General features: G+C 44.7%; 1 protein-coding gene across 1 annotated transcript in view; it reads left to right on the top strand.

Moving 5' to 3' along the window:
- The window catches only part of FAM124B (family with sequence similarity 124 member B), a 91,162-nt gene extending 74,400 nt beyond the window's left edge, over positions 1-16,762 (top strand). Inside the window, exon 2 of the mRNA XM_034782188.1 lies at positions 16,677-16,762. Within this exon, the coding sequence (XP_034638079.1) occupies positions 16,677-16,730 (54 nt within the window). The 3' untranslated portion in view covers positions 16,731-16,762. The remainder of the gene's footprint in view (positions 1-16,676) is intronic.
- The last annotated feature ends 217 nt before the right edge of the window (positions 16,763-16,979 follow it).

Raw genomic sequence — 16,979 nt, 5'->3', positions numbered from 1 at the left:
AGGTGGGGGTCGATTTAAGATACGCAAATTTGTAGCTGAATTCGACGTATCGGAGCTGACTTACCCCGCTGTAAGGACGGTGGCAAAATCGACCTCCGCGGCTCCCTGTCGATGGTGCTTACTCCTACCTCCGCTGGTGGAGTACGCGCATCGATTCGGGGATCGATTGTCGCGTCCCGACGAGACGCGATAATTCGATCCCCAAGAGATCGATTTCTACCCGCCGATTCAGGCGGGTAGTGTAGACCTAGCCTGAGTGACATAAGTTACACCAACAGAAGCGCTGTTGTGGACAGCGCTATGTTGGTGGGAGATGCTCTCCTGTCAGCATAGCTACCGCCACTCGTTGGAGGTGGTTTAATGATGTCGATGGGAGAGCTCTCTGTTGTCAGCATCAAGCAGCTACATGAGCCATCTTACAGCAGCACAGCTGCATCGGTACAGCTATGCTGCTGTCAGCTTGCTAATGTAGACATGGCCTTTATAAATCTGAATTTTGGATGGATTATTAATATGGCTTGCTGCACAATACTGGCAGTGCTGCTGGGGACTGCATTTAACCGTCTGGCAAAGTTTGGGTGATCTTTTGAATTTTTTATTCCTAATTAAGGGCTCAATTGTGCCTTTTAGGAACAGCCTGTTGTAAGGAGCAGTGCAGAGGCATAGTGCCCCAGAGGGAGAACCAGTTCCTCATTAATTGTGCTGTGGGGAGTAAAGTGATCGAATCACAGAGCTCAGGCCAGAAGGGACCACCAAATCATCTTGTCTCACCTCCTGTATTTCACAGCCCTCAGAAGATTAAATTATTGTTTTCGGAGAACAGGAGGGACCCCGAGGTGAACCAGTGCTGGAAGGCCCTGCAGTGGCAGGGAACATATGTAGTGAGATATAGCCAGATGATCCTAGCAAGTGACCTGCACCCCATGCTGCAGAGGAAGGCAACCCCCGCTCCACCAAGGTCACCCATGTGTTTCTCCCCTCTTACTGCTGCCCCCCTGCACAACTGGCTATCTCTGTTGGCTGGTTCAGAGAGGGAGGGATCCCCTGTTCCCTACCACTTTTTGTCAAGTTGCTTCTGGATGCGGGGGTGTTATTATGAGAACACGGTCTGATGAAGCAATTCAGTAGCAGCCCCAGTGCAAGGGCTGTGATTCTGGGAAGCCTATGCACAGATTACGTTAAGGGGCGGAAATAGTCCTTATTTTCCAATGCACCCCACTGCATGACCACATAAAACCTGGTAACAATTTAGAACCTAAACCTTCCAGTGGTTTTCTTCGAAAATTAAGTATCTGCATTGCCGCAATAGTTGCAAAAATGGGGAAAGTTAGTGCTTTATCAACAGACTTGATTTCAATGGACGTTTACCCTGATGGAGCTTTTATACCCCAAAGTTCTTAATGGAGCTGCCCTTTGTACCATAAAAGGCCACCGTGTCCTTTGTTCAGCTGTTTAAAACAAGTTGATTTGGACATGGTTATTGGATAAAGGAAACTGTTGGTGTTTAAAATTTCAGAGTGATTGATCACGTCTTAGAAGGAGGCAGATGGTACCATTATGAATTCCAGATCATTTGTATTGTGCAGCTCCAGGGAGAACTTTTGTTTTATTGATTGGGGGATGGGGCTCTTAATTTTTCTTTTTCTTTTCTTTTTTCTTTTTTGAATCAATGTAGGATTTAAAATAAAACCCTTCTGGCACATAAACAGTAACTCTATATATTATCTATGTTTACAATAAACTGGTTTTGACTCTCTTTAAGGATCTGGGCCAGGATTTAAAAACCCTTATTCAAACACCCCTGACCTCTGGGAAAGCTTGGAATGAGATCAAACGTTGTGGCTTGGACTCATCCAGTTGGTGTTCCCCCAACAGAGAGTTAAACTGAGGCCTTTCTCCCCACCACCTCCCATCAAAGGGAATGAGAATGCTATGGAACTGCAGACTTGATAGGGTAGTTTTCTAAAGCCTATACATATCCGTGCCTTGTCTCATTCCTGGGTTCATAGCGCCAGAATCTAGGCTGCAGGCCTTTTGAAGTAAAAGGCAATATGACCTCCCAAAGTTCCTGATGATCTCAATCCACTGAGGTGCCTAGAATTAACCAAATGGGGTGATTATGACCAGAGAGGGCTTTGTTGTCAGGGCACCCAGAAGTAGGGCCGATCAAAATCCAGAATTCTCAGTTTGTGGGAAATTTTCCAAATTTTTTTTTAAAAAGTTAATTGGACTAAAATCTTGATATTTCAAAATTTTTCACAGATGGGAAGTCTGAAATGTGATCTAAAAAACACAGAGAGCATATTTTTCTATTGACTTTTTGAAACAAAACTGATGGGACCCCTTGAGCATTCTGGAGACCTGGCAGCCCTGTTTCTAGGCCCCCTGCACCAGAACAGCGCCCCCAGTGTGTATCTACATTGCAGAGGGATGGGCAAGCTTCCCAGCCCGGGGTTGATAGACTTGTGCCAGCAGGGCTCGCACTAGTGCACTAAAAATAGCTGTGTGGACATTGTGGCACTGGCAGAGGCAACCCATGGGGCTAGCCTGAGCCTCCACCAGGGTTCTAGGGCTTCCAGGGCTCCCAAGCTACTTTTTGACCAGCTTTACCCAGGAAAGGCACAACTATAAAACCCTGGCCCTGTATTGTAGTTGTGTTACCATGTTGGAACGTGTGGGAACAGTAATGGTGATTCCTGTTCCAAGGATTACATGCTAGGGCAATGCACAGTTTGCACCCTCTAGTTCCAGGCCTTCAGTCTCTAGAATATCTCATAGGAACAGTAGCTGTAACTTGTTTTCTGTATTTCTCTAAATATTCCTGTTGCATTAATAAGTCTATTAGCCATTAGGCCTGTAAGTTCAGTGCTGATCAACTTTCACATATTTAACTGTGTTATTAACATCTCTTGGTTGATAAGCACAAGAATAATTTTTTTCTCTTTTGGAAAATAAAATCATGTGTGTTTTTAAAAATAATTTCCAGTTACATTACTGAAAACCTTAGCTAGATTCAGTTAAATCTGAATTCTAAACAGGTTTTAGTGTTAGTGCTGCTTGCTCCTCTGAAAACTGACGTGTATGTTTTCAATCTGTAATATTGGATCAGAAACAGGAAAAGGCTGCAGCTTCACATTCCCCTTGTGTTTTAATGACAACTTTGAGAGAGCGAGAGGAAGGATAAGAAATATCTCCCCTTTAATGTGTTGGTTTTAGTTCGTAAACTGCATATCCTGCATACAGTGAAGGAATTTGGTAGGTTTTTCAGATGCAGTTTTCGGGTTTTTCAGAGTGATGTACAGCTTTAGCTTATGTCAGTTGGAATCTGTGTCTCTTTGCAAAGGCCCATGCTGTGTCACCCTTACTCAAAGCATAGTCCCAATCTGTCAAAATATCGGCTTCATGTCTTTCTGTACTGTCTGGCCTGACTTTTGCAATTAGTTAAGGGTTGTTGTAGGTTTAAAATGTTGCTTGCTTTGACAGTATCCAAAATCCCTTACGGCGAAGATCCCTGTTTATTGTTAAAGCACCATCTAACCACAACACAAAAAAAAGTCACTGCAGAAATGAGAATTTCAGCAATGCAGATTTTGTTGAAGAAACCCTGTTGCTGGCTCTGAAGCCTTTGAATACAACTGAAACTGTTAAATTAGGTTATTTTTCTCCACAAAGCCTGCCTTCCAGTTCTCATTATCCCATTCTCAGCCTTTTCTCTGTCTTATTAACAACACAAGGTAAGAGCATGGACAATAAGGAGAAAGAATGTACAAATATTGAGTGGAGTAGTAGTCAGTTTGGTGTTAGACAGTTAGTGAAAGGATTATAATTAATCTGGCTAGAAAACTAGGGGAGACTTGAGGGAAACATCTGAAAAGCCTGAATACTGGATTCTGGGCAATAAAATGGAGGAACTGGAATTACTGGTGCAGGAGGCAAAACTGGCTATTATAGAAATTACAGAAGCCTGGTGGAATAGCACTCATGACTAGGTTACAAGTATTGAAGGGTATGTGTGGTTTAGGAGAAATCGGAATACAGGTAAAGGTGGGGTAGCGTTGTACATTAATGTACAAGAAATAAGAAGTGATAGTATGGACAAAACAGAATCTGTCTGGGTCAAAATCGCTTTGGGGAAGGATTGTACCAGGCTCTATTAGGATAGTGTTAGGGGTCTGCTATAGACCCCCAGGGTCAATCTTGGATATGGATACAGATCTCTTTATTATTAGAGAGAGAAATATATAGAGAGAAATATCTGGGAACTGTGTCAGAAAGGGAGATTTTAACTTCCCGGGTATAAATTGGAGGACAAATGCCACTAATACTGGTAGGCCCAGTTATTCTTAGACATGATAGATGACACATCTCTTCATCAAATTGTCACTGAGCCAACAAGAGTGATGCAATTTTAGAATTGGTTTTGGTAATTAGTGAGGACATCATAGAAGATTGTTTAGAGGAATAACCTTGGCTCACGTGATCATGAGTTGATTCAGTTTAAATTAAATAGAAGGATAATTAAAACAAAGTCAACTGTTGTGGTTTTTTATTTCAAAAGGGAAGACTTTGGGAAATTAAGGGATTTAGGTAAAGAAGTTCACTAGATTGAAGAGGTCAAGGACTTAAATGCGGAAGGAGGCTTGGAATTTCTTCAAAACAACTACACAGAAACTGTCAGAAATTTGCATCCCAAGCAAGGGAGGGGGAGGTGAAATCTGTAGAGAAATGCTCCAGACCAGCTGGATAAATAACCATCTCAAAAAGGTCATTAGGAGTAAGCAGAGAATGGAAAAAGAGATTGATCAGCAAAGAAAGCTATATCTTGGAGGTTAGAAAATGTAGGATTAAAGTTAGAATTTATGAAAGTCAAGCCAAATTTGCTCTTGCCAAGGAAATTCAAATAATAAAAGGTTTTTTGCTATATACATAAAAAAAGGAGGGATGAGGTGGTGTCACTATACAGTGTGAATGGAAAGGAGATTAAAGGTAATATAGACGTAGCCTAAAAACTAAAAGAATATTTTCCCTCAGTTTTCAATAAGGATGATAACGTGGAATGTGCGCATGAAGGCAGAATGGCTGATGGAAATGTGGTTGTTTCCATTTTCATATACTCATCTGAGGTAGAAGAAAAACTTTTAAGAGCTTCGTGCACTCAAATAGGGTGACTGGATAGTTTCTATCCTACAATACTGAAAAACTGGCACATGAGACTGCTAGTCTGGTAGCAAGAATTTTTTTTTTTAAATCTATTTGGGGGGTAGTACCATGTGACTGGAGAATAACTGATGTCATCATACCTACATTTAAGAAATGGGAAAAAAGTGATCCAGGCAACTCCGGACCTGTTAGTCTGGCTTCAATAGTATTCAAGGTTTATGAACAAACTGTGAAGGAAAGAATAATTAAATCCACAGAGCTATATAGTAAAGGGGATGTAATGCAACATGAGTTTACTAACATGCCAGACTAACCTGATTTCCTTCTTTGAGAAAAAAACTGATTTTTTTTTTAGATATGGGAAGTGCAGCGGATCTGATCTACTTGACTTCAGTAAAGCATTTGATACAGTACCATGTAGAAAATTATTAATTAAATTAGGGAAGACTGGGATCAGTACAAGCATTGTATGGTGGATAAGGAACTGGTTAAAGGGTTGTGCTGAAAGGTGAATTATTGGACTGGAGGGCGGTTACTAGTGGAGTTCCTCAAGGATCAGTTTTGGAACAACTCTTATTCAATATTTTTATTAATGATCATGGCACAATATTAAATGAAATGGCACAATATCAAAATATTTTGTTGGGGGCATTGTCAATGCAGAGGAGGATCAGAATGTGATACCGGAGATGTCGATGACCTGGAGGACACGAGTGATAGAAATGGGAAGGAATTTAATAATACAAAGCTATGAATGTAGGGTCTAATAAGAATTTCTGCTACAAATTGGGGGGCTCATTAGTTGGAAGTGACAGGGGAAGGGAGAGACTTGGATGTGTGGATCAATCACAGGATGACTATAAACCACCAATGTGATGCAGCTGTGGAAAAAAAGGAAAATGCAATCCTACGATGCATCAGGCAAAGTATTTCCAGTAGAGAGAGAGAAGTAGTAATATGTTCTCTCTCTCTCAGGTGCTTGGTTGCCTGGTTCTTGCTCACATGCTCAAGATCTAACTAATCGCCATATGTGGGATTGAGAAATAATTCCCCCCCCCCCCCCAGGTCAGATTGGCAGGGACCATGGGGTAGGGGTAGGGGTCACCTTCCTCTGCAGCATGTGGGTGTGGGTCACTTGCCAGGATTATCTGCATATCTCTCCCTTCATCAGTTCCCTGCCATTGCAGGGACTTTGGCGATTGATACACCTCAGTCTCTCCTGTCCTCTCCCTGTGGCAAATAAGTCTCATCTACTCTGCACTTGGGTCTAATTTTGATGATTGGGTGTAGTGTGCAGGGCCCAGGTGGTGTTGGTGGCCTGTGATACACCCGAGATCAGACTAGATGATCTGATGCTCCCCTCTGGCCTTAAACCCTGTGATTCTATTACTGCTAATAAGCAGTTATAATGCAATAGATTTCCTAACTTAGTTCTCTGGGGAGAAATCCTGGCTCTGTTGAAATCAATGGGAGGCTTGCCATTGAAATAGAGTTTAGTTGCTGAAATGTTTTGTGGTTGCAGAGAATCATATGACAATTAAAGTCAGCCAATGGTAATCCAACAACTCAGTTTCTGTGCCATTCCCAATATTTAAACTCCTGCTGATAGCCTAGTGACACTTCCGAGGATGATATTGACTAGGTGAAGCTCATGAAAAGATGTAGCTCTAGAGAGAGACACATATGTGTTCACCTGGTATGAATCAATAATTTTCAATAAGTCCAGTGATGAAATTCTGGCTCCAATGAAATCAATGAGGAAGTTTTTCCACTGAATTCTCTGGGGCCAGGATTTCACCCACAGTCTTTAACAGTAAATTTCCTGCCATACTGTTTCAGATAAGAGGGTTCCCTCCATGCACTTTTCATTGATCAACATCCATGTGAGGTAGGTATGCACTGTCCTCATTTCACAGATGGAAGAAGAAACCGAGAAACAGAGAATTGTCCATAATCACAAAGAAACTCCATGACACAGTCAGAAACATAACCCAGCTCTCTTGGTTCCCTTTGTCAGCTGACCAGGACGAGGGTGGTCTAGCCCAGTTGTCCGAGCAGTCATCAGTCTGATGCCAAAGCTAAGGGTCAAACCGGAAGGCAGGAAGCAGATACCAGAGCTGAGGGTCAAGCTGAAATCTGTAATCAGGAGCCAGACTCAAAGGGCAAACCAGAGGTCAGGAGCTGGAGTGTGCAGGGTGTCAGGCAAGGGCAGGACAGAGGCAAGGTACAAGCAGCAGGACAAGGTAACACAGGAGCAGGCACAATGATGGGCATGAGTATTGCAAAGCCAGCAAGCTGCTCCTGCTGCTGGCTGAAGAGTCAGCGTGCTGGGCCCTGTAGCCCATCAGGCGGCATGGCCAATAAAGCAGCCCAGTGCTGGCCAGTTGTACTGATGAGGCTGCTTGGAGACTAGCTCTGCTGCAGGCTCTGATTCCTGACAGCTTTTGACTTAATTACAAGACCAGTCATCCTCCAATTGTGTTAATTTCAGTTAAAAACCCACTTTCCCAATGACTTTCCACTTCTTGTCCCCCTCCATCTCTTTCACTTTCCTTCTTACAATTTTGGTAAGTTTCCTATGATTACAGCTTTAGCTACTACCCTGAACGAGTTACTGTGCAATAGCACAAACTGAACTACCAAAGTCTGAGGGGGGAGGGGGATTCTCTCCCCCTCCCCCACTTGAGTAAAGGTGAAACTTCAAATCTGCTCGGCAATGTTAGAAATCGGTACCTCCAACAAAACAAAAGAGCAGTAAATGCTAATTCCCTGGTCTCTCTACTCCAGAGTACAGCCAGACACTAAGCGCATTCTGAAAGGTTCATTTATATGAATTTCTGTAGGTGGACAATAATCCACAAGTGCTAGGCTGAATACTTTCATATTTCTCAAAACTATTGTTTTCAAAAGCTGACTCCCTATGTTAGCTCTAAAGCCAATACTTATTTTTTAACAATACATTTCCTGGATCTGGAAACTGAAGTAGGGTGGAGTGTAATTGGAAAGCTGAACCACGGGCCACAATTAATGTGATGACCGACATTTCGTTGTGCATATTAAGGATTGCTCCAGGCTGGAAAGTTTGCCAAGGCGGAGAGTACTGATTTTACTGCTTAGCTGAATGGACATCACGCTGCTTCCTAATTAGAACCTCGTGGTCTGTTTTGTCAAGAAAATATCAAAAAATCTGCAGGAGTGGATACATCATCGTGCTTCCAACACACTTTTCATTCTAACAGAAATATTATTTTGTAATGAAGACAACTTTCAAAATAGCTTGTGTATTAACTGACACAAACATTCTATTAGCGATCGTTGTGCAATTGTTAAGAGAGAGATTTAGGGGGAGTGGGGAGAATTGATAACCCATATAAAGAGAACAGTGGCATTTCTGCTCTGCTAACTTAGTTGCAAACTAGATACGTCAGTGTTATGTGGGCTATTAAGAACATTACATAATTTAGATTCTTGCTAGTGCAGCTAGACTTAGAGTAATGTCAGTAGGTCCTGTAAGAAAACACTATAATCCATTCACTAAAGCCTCTCTCTGTTTCTTCACTTCATTCTGCTTCACTATTGAGATTTCTTCTAGAATCTTCCATGTTCCCCCTCCGTCCTGTTACAATTTTTAAGAGTATGCTACTGCCACATCTTTCTCTCCCTCCCTCCTTTTAGTTTGTTAAACAAACAAGAATCAACATTCAGCAATAAATTATAGAGCTGGATGAGTTCCCAACATCACCACTCATCCAACTTTGGTTGTCTTCTGGCCTGGAGGGGAGGAGCTTTTTCTTCTGTTGTTTTTTCTTGGATTATCCCAAATCCCTGTTCCATGGGTTTATGACTTTTCTCAGCAGGATTATTACCTTAATAAAGCCATGGTATGCTTAGTACTGCTATTATGGTCACATGAGAATCCAGGTGGGTTTGGAATCTACCTGTTTCTTCTATAGTAACCACCTTGATCTGTCTTGATCAAATAAGAGTGTAAGGTACTGTCTATGTCTAATGACAACAGCTGGTGTTATCCAATATTTTTCTCCATCTAGTTTTCTTAGGATTGGGTCTCCTGGTTTGTACTTGGGCAAGCTTTGGCTGTATTCTGCCGTAGAGGAGTCCTCAGCAGCTATACAACCCCTATGCCAGAGTACACTGTGATTTACAGCTGGGAGATGACCTTTTGGTGATTGTCACCAGTTGTGGAGTTTAAAGCAGTCCAAAGGCTGATATGATCTCCTCTGTGGCCAGCACAAGACCAACCAGAGGATCAGGGTTTCTCTCCTCTGTGGTGGGGAGACTTTTTCCTCCTACATATTTCATTGCATCTCTTTAAGTCTGCACCAGATATGGACATGCCTATTTTTTTACATTGCTGATCCCTGCTATGTACTCGGTTACACCATTCTTCACTGTCTCATCAGCAGTTCCTGCACTTTAGAACCTTCTGAGCTCTACAGTGCATTTTCTGCACGGGGTTTCTCCTTTAGCAAGACATTTTCCTCCCTGTTTCTAGTCCTCCTTAAGACCCATCTCAGTGTCTGCAGTGCAGGCGCTGACTTTTTTTTCCCCCCATCCTCTCCTTTCCGCCCTCTTACTTCTTCCCCCCTCCTTCCCCCTCCCATGCGAGTGGCAGGCGGGGCCTTGGGGAAAGAAGCCAAGCAGGAGCGGGGCTTCGAGGCAGAGCACGGGCAGAGCGGGGGGCAGGGCCACAGTCTGGGCATCAGGGCCCACAAAAGATTAATCCAGCCCTGTGGGTGCTGAGCACCCCTTATTTTTTTTCGGTGGATGGTTAAGCCCTGGAGAACCCACAGAGTTGGCACCTATGAGGCTAGGAGATTAATTGCAGTGGTCCCACTAATGAGAGAGACTGTAACACACAGTCCTTGACTTTACAGCTGGTATAGGTTTTGAATGGATCCAGCCAATTTACTTGTCCAACTAAGCTAGTAGAGAAAACACTAGCTATGACAAGAGAACAGCTTTCCACAAAGCAGTAATGGGGCTTCTCTATGATCAATTGATTGTATTTTGCACTTTGCCCCAAAATTGATGTTTATTTAAAAAAAAAAAAATAAAACCCCTGCACACATAGTCATGCTTGTCTACTGTGGAGAATGGAGAAGGAAAAATATCTCTTTGGTCCTGGCTTTTGTTCTCTCAAATTGTCTATGGATGTAGATGCTAACTACAAAAACAGAGAGGTTTGGAGAGAATGTTGACAGTTGATCTTATAGCCAGCCTGCTGGAAGGCTTTAAGGCAGTGTGGCTTAGTGGATAGGACTCAGATTCAAGAGACCTGGGTTCTAGCCAGTGCTGCCACTACTCCTGCTGGGAGACTGTGGCAAAGGTGCCTCAGTTTCCCCATATATAAATTGGGGATAATGATGCTTAACTCTTACATAAAAGACTTTGAGATCTACGAATGAAAAGCACAATATAAAAGGTAGGCAGTATTCTAATTAAGTTACATCTTCTATGTAGGTCCTTAAGGCAACTTGATCCAACACAAACGTACACAATAAACTTTGTTTTTTGTGTTGTGGTAACTGACATGATAGGAAGTAAGAGGCACTAACTTCACTATCCAAGTGCTGTGAAGTTTTGCCTTGGATCACCATGCGACAGATACTCAGCAGTTTTTCTTCTGATGCTGAGCACTTTTGACATGAAATACCTGGTCATAAGATAACAAAGATATGCAGGAAATGACTAACCCATTCTGGGATGGGCCAGCGTAAATGGAGGTAACGGAGTGCCCCTAAATCTATTTTTAGTCTTGTCTTTCTTCGTTGGAGAAACTGGCATTTCCAGTTCTGTATGGAAATGCCTGGTGTCAGTTAATAAATTTGAAACTTTCATTGCACTTCACTTGGACACAGATGACGAGGAAACTTTCTTGCAGTACTGGTTACTCTGACTTTTACAAACACATGTTTATATGAAGAAAAGAATTGATATAATTCTCTTAGGCTACATCCAGGCTGCAAGCTAGAGGTACGATTCCCCTGCTTGGGTACATATACTCTCACTAACTCTGAGAGCTAGTGTGAGTATAAATAGTCATGTAGCTGTGGTATCATGGGTAGCAGCAGCAGAGGCATGGCATAGCCATATTTAGTGACTACTAAACCGTAGTCACTAAATATGGAATAGCTGGAAATCGTACTAATGGAGACAACAAATAGAATGACTTATCCGGGCTGAATGTCATGTTTGCCAGTTTCTGAATCTAGCTGATTTGGAGAATTCTAATCATATCTCAACCCATAACAGAAGCCTCTGGAATAAACTTTAGAGTTTACCCTAGATGACACACACATATCCATTTGGTCCTTTTAAAATGCTGACTAGTGGCAGGCAAGTACAATGAAAATGATAACTTCCTTGTTCTTTATGGTGTCTATCCTATGCAATGCACAGTCCTCCTGCATTTTCTGTTGCAGAAGCATTTCCAATGATCTGGTCTGTGAAGTATTGTACATGTGTCTGATTCCATTCTCACCCTCTTCTCTGCACACATAACTAGCAAGAAGAAGGAGCCAGATCCTCAACTGGTGTAAATTGGTGCAGCTCCATTGAAGTCATTATACATCAGCTGAAAATCTGGCCCACGCTTCCTGTTACAGGCAGTGATTTGAATCAGACTTGTACAGAATATGGTTTCTACCAGAGCACTGAATCAAACAAGTATAGTCTCTGTTTTCCCCTTACAGTAATGTCATCATTGCTTATGTTTGACATGAACTTTATCTTAATGTATTTCAACTCTCAACTCTGTGCCTGTGTCTGTTCAGTTTTTAAATCCTTTCCAGTAAGGAGCAAGTAAATTAAACTGTCTTCCTAAAACTTCACAGGAGTGAAGGCTTAAGAGCAATGCCCCAGAAAACAGATCACAACAGGAAACATATTAAAAGATGTATCACTGATTTGGCTTTGTCCTCCAAAGGCAAAGAAATTCAGGGTTAAATGTGTCTGATCCTAAATTGTATGTGATGTGTTTTCATATTGCTGGGACTCTCAAAATATTCTTTCAAAAGAATGAGGTGCTGTGGAATATATACCTGGATTCTGATTGCATTGGCTTGTTTTAGCTTCGTGAAACTCCAACTATAGTAAGATCTTTCCTAGAAGTGGAAAATTGATTACAATATGAGGGGCTATTAATGTTTTCCCAAAGCACAATAGTGATTTTAAACCATTCAAATAGTTTAATCCAGAGTCACATGAGGTTACTCAAATGATCTTTACTAAACACAGTGGGATCTCACTTAAACTGGTATAATTCAGACGTTACCCTACTGAAGCCAATGGGGTTATAATGGTGTAAAACTTTTGTAAGCCAGAGAAAAACTGACAATGAAATTCCATGACAAAACAATGCAGTGTTGACACATGGCTATAAAATTACAGTTCATAGGTTAGCCTTTCCAACATCCAAGACAATAGCCATTGTCCTTCCTCTAGCAAAGTCCTTTATAGATATCCTCATAATAAAAAATAAATCCATTTTATACTGAATACTGTACACTTTTAAATCAGAATGGCACGTCTGTAGCCCCCAAATAAACAGATGTGTAGTTTACACCTGGTCATAAGGCTAACAAGAGAGACTTGTGATTTATGGTAGGCACTATTTACCTGTTCTCCTAATACAAGAACAAGGGGGCATGCAATAAATACTTTCATTTTCATGAATCATTTTTGTTGGTATGTTCCAGCCCAGTAAATCTACCTAACTAGCGAGAGGGCTGCCCTCAGAGCCTGAGTCCAGAAATGAAGCCTGACAGCATGTGGCCTGAAAGCTACAAAATGATGATTGATAGCAGGACTGGTGTTTCCATATGCTGAGTTTTCCACCGTAATCTCCAGAGTTGGGGGGGTCAAAAAGTGTAGGCTCTTCTATGCTGACTCATCTGTCTCCTTATCTTCCCACCCTGTCCTCCAAAATTGTGGTGTTTGTGGTTCAGAATGTAGTTTCCAAATTCACGCTTAGGGTGGGCATCTTTGGTGGGGAGGGGTGTTGTGGCTCAGGTGCTGCCTCTCCTCCCCTCCACTATGTGGCCTTGCAGGAAAACTGAAGAGAGGAGCCAGCAAAAGGCTTCAGCCTCTAGGGACAGAATCAGCAAAGCAGGGACTGTTGCACTGTGTGTGTTTTATGTAAAATGGAGCCCAATCTGAGTCACTTCTCCTCCTCCGAGTGCTCTGGGGGCCACTAGGATCCACTGCTGCCTCCTTTCCCCACCACCTTGTAGCCCTGGGGAAGAACTGCAGAGAAGAGCCAGCCAGGGCCTCCATTCGATAGGAGCAGCTAAGCAGGGATCTTGTCCACCTTTGGACACCCCAGTCATTATTGTAGAATGTTCTCTGACAGTCTCTGCCTGCGCTAATTGGTTGTTTGCTCCTACCATCCACCTCCCTCACAGTCTCTTCACCTCAGCTTCACACCACAACTGCCCCTTCTTCCTTACTTCTCCCCAGCCCTGTCCCCCTGCCCTGCCTTCCCTTCACTTTTCTTTTAATTTAGCCAACCCCCTCCTAAGTAAATCCCCTCCCCCCCAAAACATAAAAAAGTGACATTAACATGCAGTTTGCTGCCATCACATTGTTCACTCTGCTGGTGTGTTCTGCCCCTTCCCCCACCCTGTATCTGTCTTGGCTGTTGAGAGTGTAAGCTCCTTGGGACAGGGACCAGCTACCACTCTGTGTTTGTATAGTGCCTAGCGCACTGGAGCCCCATACTTGATTGGCCCTTGGACACTACCACAATAAACAGGGCTAATAGTAGTAGTAAGAACTCCAACAATGACATGGAAATGGATGAAAGGTTTTCTTAAAGTCTCGTACGTGTCTTACTCATTTCAACCATAGTCCATTTAAAAGAGATGCAGGCAAAGTGGTTTCCGACATAACTAATTCATATTATATACTAGCCATCATAGCCAGCCCTGGGAATTAAGGGCAGGGGGCCAGCAGGCAGGGCCAGATTAACTTTTTGTGGGCACAGCGCCAAACATATATGTGGGTCTCCATGGGGCAAGGTGCAGGGGGGCGGGATGGTTAGTCTCCAGAGTGAAGGGCGGGCTGGGGGCAATGAGGCAGAGTGCGGCAGGAGCAACCCTACTCTGCACAGCCCAGCAGGAAGGCACTGGTTACAAACCTGCAGCTGCGAGACGCACACTGGCCTGCCCGGCACTGTGCTGCCAGCATACCCCTTCCCCTTGAGGGCGGGCCCGCACCACACTGCCCCCCTGCCCAGTGCCCCATCCTTATGCCCAGATCCCCCTCGCCCAGAGACCTCCACCACAGATCTCTATGCCCAGCCCCCAGCCCTCCCAGAGACCTCCCCTGCTGGCCTCCCACCACAACTTCACAGCAGCCTGCACACAACACCGCTCGCCCAGCGCCCCCCGCCCATAGACCTCCACACTGCCCACCACCTTCCTCACAGTCCCACCATCACAGCTACACGGCACCCCATATTCCTGAGGGGATTCTGTATGAAAAAATTAAAAATTCTGTGCACAATATTTTAAAATTCTGCAAATTTTATTTGTCAATAAATAAATGTGGAGGCTCCAACATGGCAGTGGGGAGCACAGACCACTGGTTGCATGGAGGTGGGAGATTACCCTGTAGCCTCCCCCTCCCAACTCCACCCTGGGACAGGGACTCGGCAGTGAGGCTGCACCCGACCCTGACACAGTGCAAGGGCCAGGCCTGCCCCAGAAACAGCCTGGGGCCCTGCCCCCCTGTGCCAGGCGCACCAGGTGTGGGTGAGCAGGCTCAGCCTGGCAGCAGGATCCAAGTGCAGAGGGACTTAGTGTGGGGGGGATCCAGGTGGGGGTAAGAGAGTTCTCTGTGGGGCAATCTGGGTGCGGGCTGCTCAGTGGGAGATCGGGATGCACAGAAGCTCATTGGGGGGTTCCAGGTGCAGGGGCAATGGGACTCTGCAGGGAATCCAGGTGAAGGTGTTTGGGGCTCAGCAGGGGGGGTCTAGGTGGCTGGGGCTCAGTGGGGAAGGTGTTTGGGGGGGGGGCTCATCAGGGTGGTACAGATGCAGGGGAGGTGGGGCTTGTCAGGGTGAGGGTTCGATGGGCCTGCTTAACAGGAGAGTCCCAGCTTCTGCCAAGGGGATGCCGCATGCTGGGATCCAGCTTCCCCCTGGTCCCCACTTCCCCCATCCCATGCCCCTTCCCCACCGCTCCATCTCCTCCCCACCCCACCCCCTTCTTTCCCCCGCCTCTTTCCCCCAACCACCGCTTACCCTGCCCCCTTCTCTTCCCCACCCCATGCCCCTTCCCCACTGCTCCATCTGCTCCCCATCCCACCCCTTCCTTCCCCACTGCCTCTTCCCCCTGCCCCCACTTCTCCTATCTCATGCCCCTTCCCCGCTGCTCCATCTCCTCCCCAGGCTTGGGGGGCAGAGGGGAAACTGCCCCCCAGTACTCACCGGCGGAGCGAGCGGATTGGGGCCGGGTCGCTCCACTTCCTGCCACCCAGTGAGTGCAGAGCAGCCCAATCCCTGCTGCAGTCCCCCAGGACACATAGCTCAGGGGAGGAAGCTTGGGGGGGGAAGGGGCAGAGTGGGGACAGGGGCAGCTTTTCTGGCCAGCTCAACCAGCAGGGGGATTGGGTTGGCCGGGGCCCCTTCTGATTGTGGGCCCAGCGCCATGGCGCCACTGGCACCATGGTAAATCCGGTACTGCCAGCAGGGCTGGCCACAACCCCAGATGGCATCACTGTGACCACTTGCTAATGGCATCCTTCCTTTACCAGGAGATTTGATTTCAATCTATCCCAGTGCTTCTAATACATGCTGGGATTGGCCAGTGGGTTGCACTGGGCAGAAGCTGGCCTTCCCATGTTCTGTTCTCCTGTCTCTGCGAAAATTCACTGCATGTTTTGTAGGAGGCTTGGTAATTGCCATGTGCTGAGTTTGGATGGGGCTGCAGGCCTTGATCACTCCATAGGTTAACTGGATGCTTGGGACCTGAGCATCAGGAAAGGGACATCAGTGGCAGCTCCGAATGCTGTTGCATTTCCCCCCTCACTACTGCCACGGCAGGTGCCTGTAGGGCTTAAGCTTGCCTGAACTTAAAGGTTTAATAAAGTTGCAGCCATTTGGTCATAAGATTCCAAATTTGTTTCTCTCATCAGCATCCTGCTATTAGCAAGAATTTACTGATAAATGAATAAAAACAACAAGGAGTCTGGTGGCACCTTAAAGACTAACAGATTTATTTGGGCATACGTTTTCGTGGGTAAAAACCTCACTTTTTCGGATGCATCCGAAGAAGTGAGGTTTTTACCCATGAAAACGTATGCCCAAATAAATCTGTTAGTCTTTAAGGTGCCACCAGACTCCTTGTTGTTTTTGTAGATACAGACTAACACGGCTACCCCCTGATACTTGATAAATGAATGAAACAGAAGTGAACTCCACTGCACATAAAATACAATATGGTTCCAAACTGGAAATGTAAGAGCCAGCATTTTCTCTTTGCTTTTCTCTTCAGGCACGGATGGTTCAGAGGCAGTTCACTTGCCCGTACAGTACTGAAGGCCAGTGAGAATACAGTAGGAATATTTCTAGCACAGTCTAACAGAATTTTCATCCATCAAGAATCAAGGGATATCAGTGATGCTCTGCCAGCTGCTTATCCTGAAGGTAATTCTGAAATACAATCTTTCTGCAATGTTGCTTTTATTATAATCTCAGTCTTGGCAGTTTGGAAATTACTTAATTTGATATACATAACACATTTCCCCCACCCTCCAAAGCCCCCTCCCAATTTTAATTATTTATTAGTATGTTATGC

The sequence above is a fragment of the Trachemys scripta genome, chromosome 9 (genome assembly GCF_013100865.1).
Source record: "Trachemys scripta elegans isolate TJP31775 chromosome 9, CAS_Tse_1.0, whole genome shotgun sequence".
NCBI lineage: Eukaryota > Metazoa > Chordata > Testudines > Emydidae > Trachemys > Trachemys scripta.
Note: the sequence above shows the minus strand (reverse complement) of the source record. Positions and strands in the feature narration are given on the sequence as shown.